The sequence below is a fragment of the Nannobrachium achirus genome, assembly GCF_963921795.1.
Source record: "Nannobrachium achirus genome assembly, chromosome: 11".
Taxonomy (NCBI): domain Eukaryota; kingdom Metazoa; phylum Chordata; class Actinopteri; order Myctophiformes; family Myctophidae; genus Nannobrachium; species Nannobrachium achirus.
Window position 1 is genome coordinate 23,241,301 of NC_137820.1, and position 16,626 is coordinate 23,257,926.

The 16,626-nt window shown below is 40.4% G+C and overlaps 2 protein-coding genes across 2 annotated transcripts; both read left to right on the forward strand.

Moving 5' to 3' along the window:
* Positions 1 to 3,540: 3,540 nt before the first annotated feature.
* LOC308294228 (SIN3-HDAC complex-associated factor-like) lies at positions 3,541 to 6,949 on the forward strand (the record flags this gene model as incomplete). The annotated part of the gene is made up of 5 exons (XM_080736955.1): positions 3,541 to 3,668; positions 4,053 to 4,152; positions 4,518 to 4,641; positions 5,281 to 5,431; positions 6,619 to 6,949. 5 exons carry the CDS (start codon positions 3,541 to 3,543, stop codon positions 6,947 to 6,949), a joined length of 834 nt encoding a protein of 277 aa, XP_080593081.1.
* Positions 6,950 to 11,777: 4,828 nt separating this feature from the next.
* On the forward strand, positions 11,778 to 15,989 carry kxd1 (KxDL motif containing 1). The gene is made up of 5 exons (XM_080736095.1): positions 11,778 to 11,907; positions 12,160 to 12,343; positions 13,499 to 13,651; positions 15,026 to 15,072; positions 15,437 to 15,989. The coding sequence occupies exons 2-5, from the start codon at positions 12,246 to 12,248 to the stop codon at positions 15,694 to 15,696; spliced, it is 558 nt and encodes a 185-aa protein (XP_080592221.1). The 5' UTR covers positions 11,778 to 11,907; positions 12,160 to 12,245; the 3' UTR covers positions 15,697 to 15,989.
* The last annotated feature ends 637 nt before the right edge of the window (positions 15,990 to 16,626 follow it).

Consider the following 16,626-nt stretch of genomic DNA (forward strand, 5'->3'; position numbering starts at 1 on the left):
AGACCTTTCTTTTTGTACAACCTTACAAGCCAAAATCTATCTATATTTATGTTTTTATCAATTACAGTCTGTAATTACACCTGTAAATTACAGGTGCTCTGATAGTAATCAGGCACAATATCACTTTACAGTTGGTCGTCCCATAACTCAAAATACTGGCCTGTCTTGCACTATTTTACCCAAATAATAATAATAAAAACCTTCACTACTCCAAAACTCGTGGTTACAAATGCAACTCTGAAAATCCAGTCCTTTTCTGTCTGATAAATAATGTGGTTTTGGCACAACCTCTCAGATTCTTTTTTTCTATCTAAACAAACATACAAACAAAAGTAGAAAAAGTGGAAAAACAAAAACGTCAGAAGTAGGATTTTTTTCCCTATCTTTTTTTGTAAGGGCAGCCTTGGTGAGTGATAGACTAACTAAACCTTAGTTTTTAACGTGGCCATGTACTGTTTTTAATGTCTTATTACAGTGTTTCTCAAAGTGGATTCCAGGGACTCTGTGGGTTCCTTTAGGGGGGTCTAAATTGACCCATACACGCCTGTAACTCTGTCTCTGACAGTGTACAAATGGAACCAAATGAACCCATTCCTTTAGAGAGGTGAGGTCTAAATTGACCCATACAAGTCTGTACCTCTGACAGTGTACAAATGGAACCAAATGAACCCTAACGGGTTAAGGGGAGACCTTGAAATGTGAAAGTTTGAGAACCAATAAATTCAAAGGAGCTTTATTGGCATGAGAAAACATACGTTTTGCCAAAGCAAGTGTTACAAGTAACAAAAAGAACCACTGTCTTATTACACTTATGTTTTAGTGTTCGACTCGTGCCTACGTCCGAGACGCGGTCACTCAAATGAACTGAACAATGCTCATTTGGCCTCCTCCAGTCCAGACAGACAGACAGGCCATCTGGCGTCCTATAGTAAAAAAGGACAGGCTCCGCCCCCTTGCTTACATTCTCCAATGTGCCATAGCAACCATAGCAACCGAGAGCCGAGCCCCCTGTTCCCGCGCAATGTTCCCATCCTTATATGGCCAGTAGAGTGCAGACGGCACTGATACGTCAGCGCTTTATGTAAATGCATTTGATTGAAGAAAAAGAAAAAAGCAGCCGAGCTCTACTCTGAAATGGAGGCGTGGATACAGCGCATGCGCACTGGATCCACAACTCTCCACCAGTCCCGTCTACAACAAGCGAGACATCAACAAGAGACAGAGAGAGCGGGTGTTTCTGATGCGGGTTGATTTTCATAATAGTTACATCGTAACGACGAGATCGCCAGGGATTATTACTTTGCATCGACTTTGCGCGACTTGGAACAAGGTAAGCGATGCTGGGTGGCTTTCGTTTGTCTGTGGTGAGAAACTGGGTGTTGGAAACGTGCGGGGCTGAAGAAGAAGCCGCATGATTGTAATTCGATAATTCAAAACAAGCTCCCGAGTTGTCTGCGAGAACAATTGCTTTATTTTTTGGGGGGCCTACTTCTTCAGGGCAAACTGGATAAAATAACTTGAGCTGAAGTAAACCTTTTGACGACTTTTTTGAGTAAAAGGGCAAGCAAACCCTGATTTAGGAGGCACCAAATAGTTGGGGGGAAATAGCGTGTTGTGCAGACGATTCGTCAAGAGTGTTATCATTTGGTTTGCAAAGAAGTCTATTCATTTGGATGCTGGAGATGACTGGTATTTTTCTTACGCCTTCCCGGTGTTTTTGTCGGTTACACCTCGATATTAATGCTTAGGCCGAAATCTGTGCTATTATTAAATAACCCATATCTCAGTTGTTGGTTGTAGTACAGTAAACGACCTGGAGATTTATGACTTCTAGCGATCCTAAATAAACAAGTTGAACCTCACGCCCACCCCGTGCTGCTGGAGATGCGCTGGAGCACGCGGGTGCCGCTGCTCCTGTCAACATAAATAACATCGCGATCACACCGCATTTTGTTGTACTATCGTGTTCCGCAGCATCGGCTGAATTACCACCACATTCCGCCTTTTCAACCACATTAGCCCGAGACTTTAGAAACGCAAAGTGCGGTGCTTTAAACTTGGTGCGCATGTAGTTGTAGGTAGGACTGTTTGCAGTGACGCGTCTCTCGCAATAACAAAGAGTAAAGATCAAATTACACGATGCTCTTTTTGACGAATTTCCCCTCACGGAATTTTGCACGAGATTTCTTTTTTGTCCTCGCAATACTTTTTCTACACGATCTGCTCTCCGCGGTGGGGTAAAGTTGCCGCTGCGGCGTTTAGTTTGCAGGCGTGCAGCGTCGTCCAGAGGACGGTCATCATCATAAAATGGGTGCGCATGAAGCAGCGTGCCATGCTTCCTGGCGAAAGTGGGCGGTGTGTGTGAGGAGGAATCGATGTACACTTTTTCTCTCGATGGAAACTCGCACTTTCGGCGACGTGGCCGCGTCCGAATGTCAACTCCGCCGCCCCGCGTGTCCGTTTCTCGGTCGCTTTCGTGGCGATTTTAGACTTTTAACTTTTTAATCGTGCGTGTTTTGTTTTTTTTGCAAGAAAATCGCATCACACGCCCCTTTGCACGCCACCACCACCACCGCCTTTGAAGTGTGTTGCCATGTTGAGTGACGTCACGTACTGTATCCTACCGTGTGGCTCTGCACCGTCAAGAGACCCACAGGACTGATGATGGGCTTGACTCCTGCTTCGCAGCACGCCGGTGTCGCGCGGCGATAATAGCCGACCTACAAGCTGCACGCGGGTCGCAGCTCGCCGCTGTGGAGAGCTTGCAGATCGTCTTTTTTTTTTTTTTTTTTTTTTCAGCCGAGCGACACCGACGCACAACGAAGCACAAATCAGACTATAGTCGGGGGGCGCGGCTCGCCGTTTTGCCGCAGTTCAGGTCCACATGTGCAGTGAACATTTAGTTTTGCCTAGCAACAAAATAAATCATAAATAACCAGTTCACCCAATACACCTCGAGCTGATTCTCCACCTTGGAATTGCTCATTTTTGCATGTCTAATCTGCAGCAAGACCACCCAGCTCACAATATGTAAAGTGCCCTTATAATACCCTATAACAAATGGTCTATTCACTCTTTTGCATTTGCATGCCATAGCACGCGTGCGTCTGTTTGAAACGGTGACATATTAGTACATTGTCGCCAACATGATGAAGAGCGCAACATGGTGACATGATCTGTCTGACGCACGGTCTATGACTGTTGACCTACTTCCCTCATTTGGGTCAAGAGTAGCAGAGATACAAGTCAAGATGATCCATCCTGCATGTTTTGATTGATTGCTTATAATAATACTACAGCAGCAGCAGCACCACTTCACCTAATTTATCCACACACAAATTAGACAACTAGTGAATTGGTTTAATTAACAAAGCAAATTTTAAAGTGGTGAATGAAAATACCATCTCTAAAAATGGATCCTAACCTGCACAACTGCCCTACGATTGTGATAACTGTATTTTTTAGGCCTCTATGTGCTATATTTATACCATATTTTATTAAGCTATAAAATGCTAAATCTAATTTCTCATATGTGTGCAGATGTTTGGCTTTCACAAGCCCAAGATGTACAGGAGTCTGGACGGATGTTGCATTTGCCGCGCTAAGTCTTCCAGCTCGCGCTTCACAGACAGCAAGAGATATGAGAAAGACTTCACAAGCTGTTTCGGGTGAGAAACAGGACTGTGGGTGTGAAAACATCAATGTGTACTAGAATATATTTATAGCCAATTAAGTGTCTTACTTGGGTGTCACACATTTTACATAGTAAGCTGTCTTTTCCTGTCTCTCATACGGTAGCCTATATGCACCCACGCAAAACCCTCTTTAGGCTACGGTCACACCTAACCATGTGTCTGCCTATGTGCCCCTCTTTTTGCAACGGTTTCAACAGCAATGGAGCGTTTTCACACAGAAAGCTGCGCAATGGCAACAAACCTCTCAGTTCCCATTGAAAACCATTCCAAAAAGATGTCCACATGGTCAGAATCCAAGTTAGGTGTGACCATATCCCTTACTTAATTGTTCTGACATTCATTTCCCTAATCTTAAAGGTTGTGTGAAATTCGATCTGGGGAGATTTGTAATGCTTGTGTCCTCCTGGTGAAGAGATGGAAAAAACTCCCTGTGGGCTCAAAGAAGAACTGGAATCATGTAAGTGATTTTGGGTTTATTAATACCTTAAAAACGTATACTTGGTTGCTCACAGGGATCTAGACTTCTCTTTTTTTTTTCTTCTTTCCATTAAACCAAATGTCTTTGCTGAAAGTAGCAGATATACAAACTCACTTAGTTTGCAGATTGTCTATTTTCAACAAATGTTGTGTATTAGAACATGCCCAGAATAGGAATGCTTGCGTTCATGTGGTTAAAAAAGTAAAACTATTCGTATTAGGCCTCTGCTGCATCTCCTCCAGCTGTAAATGAGTTTGGATTACATCTTTATGGAACAGTGTGACTATTGTACTTTCCCTGGTAAAACCTATCTTTTCTTTTCTTATCTTTTCCTCTCCTTGCAGGTGGTTGATGCGAGAGGAGGTCCAAGCCTAAAGATAACCTCTAGGCCAAAGAAGATTAAATCTCTCTCCAAGAAAGCAAGGCCAAGCCAGATCAGCAGACTGCAAAAAGAACTCAAAAGAAACAGTTAGTTCTGCATTTTAGTTTTCAAAACTTTTGGCTGAGCAAATTGAATTGATTATACATTTTTATGGTTCCATTTGGTTATATTTGTACACCCTCTGTTAAAAAAAGTTTATTGTTAAAGAGTTTATATATACAGTACATATTCTTCTATATTCTCTATATTCATTGCTATTGCTATCTCTTTAGTAAACAGACAATAAATGTTCCGGTGGGTTACACATTTCATCCAATCAGGACAGAGAATCCATAAACACAATTTACTGTATCACCTTGTGTTCAGTTCTATTTATTTTATTCCATCACCATCTCTCCTGCTAATGAAATTGTATTTTCCATTTACTAAAGAGATGGGGAGACCTCTGTTATTGAACAAACACTCTATAGCATTGATTGCTATGGGAATATAAAGCTATGTAACACTTGTTTTAACAAAAGTAAAAAATAAAATACAAAGTCACACCTTTTACAGCACCTTTAAATTAACATTAAGGATTTTACTGTGTATCCGCTCTTTGTAGGATATATTTTATGGTGTCTATCATACTGATATGAGTAAACTTTTGATGACTCAGCACCTAACTACTGTATACCTTGAGTAGATCCCATCTATACTGTATATGTGTTGTTGTTGTCCATTAGATTCAGATGCTCACAGCACCACCTCCAGTACATCTCCAGCTCAGTCTCCCAGCTACAGCAACCTGTCAGATGAAGGATCAGACACTGAGATCAGGCGTGGATCCAGCCGCACTCCTGTCTTCTCCTTCCTGGACCTCACCTACTGGAAGAGGTAAGTCAGCGCACCCCCACCTGTAGATGCAAGCATGCCTAATGTGTCAACCACCAGAAGTTAATCAAAATCCTTTCTATGAAGCCCATGTCTGTAATGAATTATAAACATTAGTTATAAATGCATTTATTGCATTATAATCTGCTTGCAATACGGTAAAATTATACTTTTAAGCAATCATAAATACTAGGGTGAACATTCAAACGCTTTAGAACAATAATAATAATTATAATTACAATAAGTGTTTTGCCATTGCATTGCATGGCAGGCACACTTAATAATAAAACACCGTAAAGCATTTAACCACACAAACCCTAGCTTCCCTAATTATTCTAGAGCGAACATTCTGTGAAAATAACCGATCTACAAGCTCATAACGCATCATTTTACAATACCCTATACTGTCGTATCATAATACTTCCTCATAATTGCTGGTTGTTTCCAAGCATCATCGTGCATTATAATTTTCATAGTAATACCTTTGTTATAATGATAATAATATTGCATTATAAGTATAACCATGTGGGAGCGTAGCCATATCCCTGGGATACACAGTCTCCCACACATACTGCAGGGACATTTGTCCTGTGATGAGGTGAGAGGTCCACGTTTCCTGCAGTCTCTCTTGTCTTGGATGGATGGCCTCGATGCCTTGGGTGACCTGGTGCCTAATTATGGTTATACTGCATCACAGTGTGATTATAGAGCAGTAAATGGTCATTGGTTGCTTTAAGTAAAGTAATGGCATTACTAGAGGTGTATTGTGAATAATAATGTAGTCATTCAGTATTTTCACCTTACTTAACTATAGTTATACAGTATTAATGCTTTTATAAGTAGTTTTATAATGCATTGCAGACACGGGCATCATAGAAAGTGTAACCTTTTTGGTTTCCAGGTATGTTTCCACATACAAGGAATGTGTCAGTGAGGTTTGTGTATAAAAGTATAGTAGTTGTATGAGTAGCAACAGTAATAGTAGGAACAAAACTAGTAAACATACTCAGTGAAATCTCCAGGGTTCATTTAATATAGAGTTAAATGTACACTCAGGATTTTGCAGCAGGGTTTCCTGCAGAAAAAAGGCCATAAAGCACTGCAGGAAACCCTGTACAGTGTATTCTTTGGTTATTTTGGTGTGGCTGAATACAGATCAATTGACTTGTCCAACTTCTCATTATCTCTAGACAAAAGGTGTGCTGTGGAATCATTTACAAGGGGCGCTTTGGAGAAGTGCTCATCGATCCCCACTTATTCAAGCCATGCTGCCGCAAGCAGCGGCAACAGCAGCAGGACGAAGAGGAGGGCTACGAGGAAGAGGAGGACGAGGAGGAAGAGGAGGTAGAGGTGGAGGAGGGGCAAGTGGGAGAAGAGGTGCAAATTGAGGAGGTGGCGAACGAGGAGAAGTCCCAGATGGAAGAGGAGTTGAAGGAAAGGGCAACCTGTGAGGAGAGCACAGAGGCTCCTCAACTGCGCGTTGCCATGGCGACGACTCCTTCCATTGAGGCTGAGTGGTGACACTGATACCTGGTCCTGCGCACATCTTAGAACAGGGGTCTTCAACGGGGGTCCGGGACCCCTAGGGGGTCCGCAGAGCTACTACAGGGGGGCACCAAATCAATAAATTGTTTTTCCTTTTTTTTTTTTTTTATTATTATAATTTTTTTAACCATTTGATCCCTAGCACCCCTATTCTGAGGAGAACTTTAGCCAAGAATAGCAGATCTACAAGCTCAAATAGGTTTGTTGTAGAGGGGGAAAAAAGCAGATTACAAAAAGAGCAAGTACAGAGCTAAAGATCACGTTTACAAGTATTGACGGTTAAGTGGCTAAATGTCTGAAAATACACATTAACAGTCATGAATCCAACATGATAGCTATCTATGAAATCTATGAAAAGGTTTAATCTGCAACACAACTTCATACAACTATATGTAGTGGGGTCCCTGCTTCATCTCTCTCTCAGCTAAGGGGTCCTTGGCCTGAAAAGAACATTGAAGACCCCTGTCTTCGAGGAAGTCTTGGGGTATTTTTAATTTTCAAGCACTTACCGAAAAGAAGTCACCTCAGGTTGCCTTCAAGCAAAGAGCAGCTGAAACTCCTTTTGTCTTCTATCTTAATGTTGTTGCCGTTCATTGTATTTTTTTTCTCTCGTTTTGTTTTGTTTTGTTTGTTTGACCCTCCCCCCCTGTTTTCTGTTTTGTAGATAACTTATGGATTCTTTATTTTTCATCTGTGTAATTGTTTTGTATTTAATATTCTTTCTGTCCTGTCAGTTAAGCACCATTCGTGGTGTTTTGATTAACTTCAGATATAATGCTGGAAGTCCAGTTTGCTGGTACAGTGAAAAGATTTCTACTCCAAAATGCTCAACCCTTTTTTGGGAAAGAGAAAAAAAAAAGAAGAAAAAAGGTGCTAGTGGCAATTCACAGCTCAAAAGTACCGTATTTTGTGGGTGAAGTAAGATGAGTTTTACTATCTTTTAATATGTTTTTTATGGTAGATATCTCATTTTGGAATGAACCTCCTCTTTTCATATCATTTAAACACTTTTCAGATCACAGACCTGTAGATTAGCCTTTGTATTTGTACCTGCCCAATAATTACATTGTACAGTATGTTACAGTAGCTAGACTGGATTAGCCTGTATGTATGTGAATATGTGGGTCCATTTAAACACGGCCTATTCACAGCACCAACAGCAAATACACCAGCCTTAATTATGTGTTATAGACAGTGCTAGTGTTGATATTGGAACTGGTATTAAAGCCTGATTTATATCTCTGTAATACAGTGTTGCTTGCTGGAAATAGCAGATCTAGAAGCTCACAATGCGTCGCCGATGCATTTTGATGTGCTCAAAACTTGTCGATCTGCTATTTCTGGTGAGTGCCACTGTCATATGAACTATAAATTAAGAATAAGGAACAATAAGGGACGATAGTTATATTTATTGTGGCCTCAGCAACACAGTGCATTTTGCATGAATGACAACAAAGCCCTCTCATCGAAAAGACCCAAGTGATCCGATGCATGAGTCTACTAAATTGCATGGCCTTATAAAATAATTGTACATTTTACTTTTATTTTTTGGATCCAGTTCGCTGAAATTTTAAATTATTTTTCTATGTAAAAAAAAAAAAATAAGGAAAAAAAAAAGAGAAAGAAAATGAACAAATACAAAAAAGTGTCTTTACATCACAATAATAGCACAATTCAACAGTAAAACATACAGGTTGGTCTATACCCATTCAGCAATATTAATATCAGTGATTTATGTCATTCCCGGGTTAGTAGTTGGTAAAAAGATTTTATACAAGCTAAAACACTATGCCATTGCCTCTTATATACCACAAGGGTGTTGTGATATATAGCCTAATATTACTTTATTTATCACAAGAAAGCCAAAGCACATTTAAATTCACCCAATGTCAAATCAATGCAGATTTTTATGGACAATTGTGCGTGTCCACAGTCATTTCTATGTACTTAATGGTATTTTAAAAAGAACACTAATATGGAATTTCCTACGTGTAATGCTGTAGTTGGGAGGGAGGGGGGTGTTATGTATATATGGGGTGGGGTGAGGGTTATGAGTGGGTTCCATTATTTATTTCATATTTATTTGTATCAGTGCATCCCCCTGTTAGAAAGTGTAATACTATGAACTCTGTTAATCTTTTTCCAATAGGATGGTTTTTGTACATCAGTAATTTAACTGAATGTAATTCTCATGAGGACAGTGTTTAGTACTGCCTCCAATTAACAGTTGTTAATATTTGTGAAATGTTGGTTAAGTATTTATTTACCTTCCGAGCTGAGTTGTGTGCAGCCTAACTTATTCTGTATCATCACTTTTGATCTATTATGTAGACTAAGGAGTTGTAGACTTTGACCAAACATTACTTTGTCCCCTTTACCTTTAGCGTAATGATGTCACAGAATGATTTAGAGTAGCTGGCCTGTCTTACAGGCATTTTAGTGCTGCTTGCATGTATTGTAGCTATGCATTTACCTAGCTTACAAGTTAGACAAAGCTGTTTTGTATTTTTTTATACATGTAATTTTTTTACTTGTCCCCTTAATAAAAGAGTTTTTTTGTGAGATGTGTCATCTATTGAACTTATTGGGAAGTTGGGTGAACAATGTATTCTGTCCAGTGCCCAGCATATTTATATTTTAAACTTGGAGCACCACATTTAAGTCAGTTCAGTCTGACACTGCATAGCCTAGGCTTGCCATATCTTTGTTTTAAAATTTGTCTTAAGTTATCATCAAGTTAGTAATAGCTAGGCTATGTTTTACTCCGCATCACATTCATATGACAAGAACACAAAATTACATACCTTTTTACATAACTTTTGATATTTTATTAGACATACTGTATAGGGGCTAAGTATGACATCATTTTGTAGGCAGAGGACAATTTCTGCCCCCAGTTTCCGTGAATCTTTTTACTATTTTTACTATTTACACATTTTTCTTCTCTTTGTTGTTGAAAGGAAAGTGTTAGAATTATACTTTAGTCGTTATTTTTGTCTCGGATCTGTTGAAAATAGAGAGGGACAGAAAATGCTCTGGGGGCAGATTCTCCTCTGCCTACAAAATGATGTCACGGCTTAAAAGCAGGATACAGTATGTATAGTGTAGAGTTTAGTATAGTATGTTGATGCCAACATCAACATAGGCCTACTAGGCCTACTGTGTCTAATAAAATATAATTTGTGTACTGGTAGGCTAGTTGTAATTGTATTACATTGACAATTATTTTTCTTTTAGATTCTTAATATTCTGCTAGAATGTGTATTCCTCTGTTAGAACATGTGCTCCGTTATTTTATTTTAAATATTTTATTTTCTATCCATGTTCTATTTTATATATTTCTTCCAAATGATTTGCCGTGCAGCACTTTATAACTCCTGTTGATAAAAGTGCTTTACAAATAAAGTTAATATAATAAGTATCGTTGTATTTGTATCATTGTCTCCACCAGCCGAAGGCTTGGGGGAGAGTATGTTTTCCCCTTCGTCCGTCCGTCCGTGCGTCCGTCCGTCCGTCCGTCCGTCCGTCCGTCCGTGTGTCCGTCCGTGTGTCCTCACAGTTTGTGTGCAGCTAATCTCAGTCGCCGTTGGCCCGGTCGCTGCCAAAGTGAGCACACACATTCCCTGGATGCCAATCTAGAACCTCTGCCCTAAATTTTTCAAATGGGCCTTTTCTAGCGCCACCTAGTGGCCGATGTTCACAAAACACATTTCTGTGCACTACTCTTACAGATTTTGTCAAAAAATCCTACAAATCGGTAGGCAGCATCTCGATAGTCATGTGATCGACACAGATCTGTCCGATTTTGCATATTCCATCCGGATTGGCTAAGATTGGCTTCCAAAGTTTGTAGGATTGAGCCGTTTTGAACAAAATGCCTCAAATCCCAAACGCAAAGTGCAATTATCATGAAATCGCGCACACACGTTCCCACTAGGCCGAGGAAGAAAAGCCACTTATTTTTTTGTAAATCAGCCTCATGGTGGCGCTATAACAGGCCGATTTGTGGTTTTACCTATAACTCCACCGATTAGTTTCAAACTTTGTAAGCGCACTCCCTAGAGGCTAAGGATAAACCTTTGCCCTGCATTTTTCACACCAGCCTTTTATAGCGCCACCTTTGGACCGACTTATGTAAAACACATTTTTGGATATTACTCCTTGAGATTTTATCCAAAAATCACGCAAATCGGTACACAGTATCTCTATAGTCATGTGATCAAGTCCGATCCGTCTGATATTTCATATTCCATCCTGATTGGCTAATATTAGCTTCCAAAGTTTGCAGGATTGCTCCGTTTTTGAACAAAATGCTTCAAATCATCAACGCAGCTTGCGATTACCGCGAAATTTGCCACACATATTCCCACTAGGTCAAGGAACAAAAGCTACCTTTTTCACATTGGCCTGTTATAGCGCCACCAGCAGGTAGCCTTTAGCAAAACAAATTTTTGGAACACAATGCTTCAAATCATGCATGCAGCGTCCGATTTCCATGAAAGATCTATGGTGAAGAACATATGCCACCCTTTTTACATTGGCCTATTATACAGTAGCACCACCAGGACACACAGCCTGGTGGAGACCTGTGCTCGGAAGAGCACTGCTTCTAGTTATTAATATTATGATTATTACAGTTATGCAAGGCTACGCTCATAGAGTATAAAAGGGCTACGCTGCACGGTCTAGTCTAGAGGATCTGGAACGGAGCCACTTCAAGCGGAAGTGGGTGTCATGTGATGAGACCATTTTAATAAACACGGAAGTGTCTAGATTCTAGCTTTGCTACAGCTTATGTCCTATGCTTATATCCATCATCATTACTTATATCTTATTTGCTACATGTTTGGCATTTGGGCTTTATGCGCAGGCCTATGGAATAACATTCATCAATAATATCTTGTGACAGAAAAAGTGACCGTCGAAGCCATAAGGTAAAAAAAAAGAAGCTAATATCGTTTTCATGATGCATAGCAAGCTGCATATGAAATGCATTCATTTGAAATATATCTAGTCAATCGTTCAGAATGCGACATTATGAAGCACCTCGTTGCTGAACCTGTTTTAGCATGCTTATTGTGTATTTTCAAAATGACAAATCTACTGATCTAAATTAAGGCATGATATTTCTTATACTTTGTATTCAGTGCTTAATGTTTGGTCTATTTCTATATCCCATTTCCTAGGTTGTTTATATCAATTATAAGGAAGACCTGGGGCTGGGTTTGAGACACAATAATAAAGGTAAACTTGCACTTGCAGCATATTCATCATGGTGGAGCCCACAGCATCTGGACAGTTCTGTAACAGGATGCTCAGCATGGTGAACTCAGAAGATGTTAATGCCATCATCCAGGCCCAGAGACATATGTGAGTACCATTCTGTCTATGCTGTGTCATCAGGGGCGTCACAAGAAGGGGGGGGGGTGGGACTGAGTTACCAGGGCCCAAGGTGGAGGGGGCCTTAATTATTTTATACTTTAGCTATTGAAAAATAGCAGATATACAAGCTCACGGTGCCGTGCTGCGAACTTGTAAGATCTGAAGTTGTGAATATGTGTGCAAATCTTTGAATATATGTATTTTTTAAGCTAACATTTGTAACTCAAATTTTGCTTCTGGGGGATCCCTGGGCTGGAACTAAACATTTTGAGATGGGGGTTCGTGGCCAAATACATATAATTTTGGGGGTCCTTCACATGAAAAGGTTTGAGCACCACTGACATAGAAACATAGGTTTTTCAAAAAACCTTAGAAGGATTTGAAATATTCAAAGACTTGCACAAATGTTCACGATTTTTCAAAAATAGCAGATCTACAAGCCCGCGCTGTGAGCTTGTATATCTGCTATTTTTCAATAGTTAAATCACAAAATGTGAGTGAATCCTTGTACCCAGGGCCCAGAATTTGGTGCGGACACCCCTGCGTGTCATGACACTATCACATAGAAAACCACTATTTCATTTTGGTCTGTTCTTTCACATGTATCCTGAGGACTTAACAACTTTTTCATATTTAACCCTTATATCCAGTACCCAGACTCAACTTGACTCTCAGATACGCATCAAAACGTCTGTTGGGCAGAAACCTTGTATATCCAAAACGTTTACATTTCTGGAAATTGAAAAAAGAACCTGTGTTGTTTAATGTATCCAATGTAGTTATTATTTAGTCACAATCTTGTTAATACTTTTCATCGGCTCAATATTTATAAAACCAGACTTAACCACATTGGGTTCAATAATTATAAAACCAGACTTAACCACATTGGGCTCAATATTTATAAAACCAGACCACTTTTTTCACTATAAAAAGCATCTTCAAGCTCACAACGTGTTTGTAGATTGGCTTTTTTTTTTGCTAATTTTGCATGACACTATAGTATGTATGACAAAGTAGGGCATTCATTTAAATGCAAAAACATAAAAACTTGAAATATGGGGATACAAGGTTTCTGCTTAACAGTGATATTATGATAATTTATCTATTGATTATTTACACTTTGCTGAATTGTTCTAAATCCAGGCTGGACCGTTTTGAGAAAACCAATGAAATGCTGATAAACTTCAATGGACTGTCCAGTGTGCGGCTACAGCAGATGAATGAACACTTTTTGCTCCACACTCGAACCCTTGTGGAGATGAAGAAAGATTTGGACAGCATTTTCAGAAGAATCAGGTCTGGTGCACCCCTATATACACACACACACACACACACACACACACACACACACACACACACACACACACACACACACACACACACACACACACACACACACACACACACACACATAAAGAAGCACATTACCCATTCACAAACTCATCTTCATTTAATTATGCCCATTATAAATGATACCATTTTTGTCCACTCACTCTGCATATCAGAGGTGGGCTCTGGACTATTTCAGAAACCTGCCTACCAATGACAACATTTATATTTTAAACTAATAGAAACTACAGCGTTTCTCCTCCTGGAAAAAGTTAGCATGCTGAAATAGAAGCCTTTATACTTGCATTAAAAAGGGGGCAGGGGGACGTTTAAAATCTTGTTTTACATTACCAAACATGCCTACTGATGATAAGGCGTGTGTGTGTGTGTGTGTGTGTGTGTGTGTGTGTGTGTGTGTGTGTGTGTGTGTGTGTGTGTGTGTGTGTGTGTGTGTGTGTGTGTGTGTGTGTGTGTGTGTGTGTGTGTGTGTGTGTGTGTGTGTGTGGTTGTGTTGTGTTGTGTTGTGTTGTGTTGTGTTTGTGTGCTGATGAAGATCTGATTGATGAAAATGTTGACGTCTCAATAAAAATACAGCAGAGCCTTTTCAGCATCACCAGTGTGAAGACTATTTTCCTATGTGATACTTATGCTTGTTTTGCATCTGGGCCACGGATGTGCGTGCACTACCTTCCTCACAGGTTTCTGACCGTCCACAGCCCAACTTCAGACGTAAAACGAGTAGCCAGAAATGGTGACATCTTATAATAAGCATTACAATTATATGAAGATATGGTGGAAAATGGGTGACATTCTCCTTAGTATCTGCATACAAGAATACAGTAAAGGTCGACCTAAAACAAAGTCGACCCAAACTTGTTTCCCAACGGGTCTGTGGCCTTAAGCTAGATGCAGAATAGATGCAGAAAATATTTTGCGATAGGGGTCCATCCGTGGAAAAAAATATTTTGAGATGGGGGTCCGTGGCCAAAAACACATTTTGGGGGTCTTTAACCACTGATAAGCACATTCTACAAATGTCTTCTAAATCAGTCTAAACAGTTTTCTGAAAATAAACTTATGTTGCTATCATTTTTTCTCAAACTTTGTCATGTCAAGGACCCCCAGCATGATATGTATTTGGCCACAGACCCCCATTGCAAAATATTTTGTTCCAGGGACCCCCAGAAGCAAAGATTTGATTTTGGTCTATTCTGCATCTAGCTTAAGGCCACAGACCCGTTTGGAAACGAGTTTGGGTCGGCTTTGTTTTAGGTCGGCTTTCCTGTTACCTGCATACAATCACCTCTTGTCGCCATTCTGACAAATTGTGTTTTCTTTTAGGACACTGAAGGGGAAGATTTCTAAGCAGTACCCAGATGCTTTTAGCAGTGAGTGTGCTTTTTCATTCCGTTTCTCACATTGTCACTGTCGGGTGTAATCCTTGATACTGTATGTCCAAAACATTTGCTTTTCAGGAAAAAATTGCTGAACCAATGGATCCAGTGTAGTAACAGTTGTAACTATTGTTAATAGTCTACTTTTTATTGGTTCAATATTTACAGACACCCTTAACCAGTTTTTGCTAAAATAGCAGATCTGCAAGTTCACATATTGTCACAATATGACCTTGTAGATGGACATTAATTTAAGTTGAAATATGGAGATGCAAGGTTTCTCCCCCGACAACGATATCTCACTTGAGGTGCACCAGCCTAAAATCTAAATGGAGAGTTGTTTCTTTATTTTGGTCAGATGTCCACGAGTCGCCCATCCTGGAGGATGACGACGACGACTTTGACCCCATGCCCCCGAGCGTCGCCACGACGATCGCCACGGCCACCTCAGAGCAGAGCACGGAGTCGTGTGATACCAGCCCGGACGTGGTGTCCCCCACCGTCAGCCCCTGCTCTGAAGACCTCTCCCAGGAGCCGCCTGACACACCCACCTACCACATCCCCCCAGAGACAGATGTGCTGAGGCATGAGGGCCCTGACTCAGTCCCTGCAGAATAAAGTCTGAGTGTACATACCTAGTTGCTTGTGGGTGCCGCACCCCGAAAATAGCAGCACTACAAGCTCACAGAGCTTTGTGAGCTTTAGATTGTTGTAGAATATACTGCTATTTCCGGTGCATGCATGACACACCGCTTGCAACTTAAGACAACACAATGCACTGTTGTGGTGCCTGATGAAAATGAACATTGATGCGTGGACATGGCATTTCCCACAGTCCCCAAAACTGAACTCCAAAGCTAACTATTTATAAGTCAGAGGTCACTTTGTGTATTTAATTGAGTTGCTGTGTAGGTACGACTGAGAGGCTGTTGTGTCCTTTTTGATATATATATTCTTTTTCTGTGAATGATGTTTTGAGTTTTTCTGTGAGTGGAGATCGCATTGTGAACTTGTTTCTGTGAGAAGCTACAAACTAGAATTATGTTTGTAGCTGTGCTTGCTTGCTCTAAGACTGTTCAGACTGCAGCCGAAATGTGATTTTTCGCCTGTCCAGATTGGAATCAGATTGGTTTTATTGAGTGTTAACAGTAAAAATGTGAAAAATGCAATTCAAATCTGATTCTAAAGAAGTATCTCACTCTCTGGACATTCAGATACAGGAGACCACCAGGGTCCAAATGGTCCCTTAAGGATCTGTAACTCGGAGAGTGTACAAAATCTACGAATGGAGCCAAATGGACCAGTAGTTAATTTGGTTCTGTTCGTACATGCTAAAACACAGGATCTTGCAGTATAGACTGAGGTCCCAGAGAGATAATCTTTGTCCATGGGTCCAATGCTAAAGCAGGGGGTCCTTGAACTTAAACATTTTGAGAATCCCTATACAGTATGTTTGTATGTCACTCACTGTCCAAGTAATGACTAACCCTAACTCCAGTGCATGAGTAACTAGAGAGGGCCGCTCAGTGGAGCGCATATTATCTCTGC

Bases quoted from the DNA above. Each gene is read 5' to 3' on its own strand.
- kxd1 (XM_080736095.1), top strand. From the start codon at position 12,246: ATGGTGGAGCCCACAGCATCTGGACAGTTCTGTAACAGGATGCTCAGC. The intron at 13,652-15,025 runs GTCTGGTGCACC...GTTTTCTTTTAG, and splicing joins AGCATTTTCAGAAGAATCAG to GACACTGAAGGGGAAGATTT. The intron at 15,073-15,436 runs GTGAGTGTGCTT...TATTTTGGTCAG, and splicing joins GTACCCAGATGCTTTTAGCA to ATGTCCACGAGTCGCCCATC.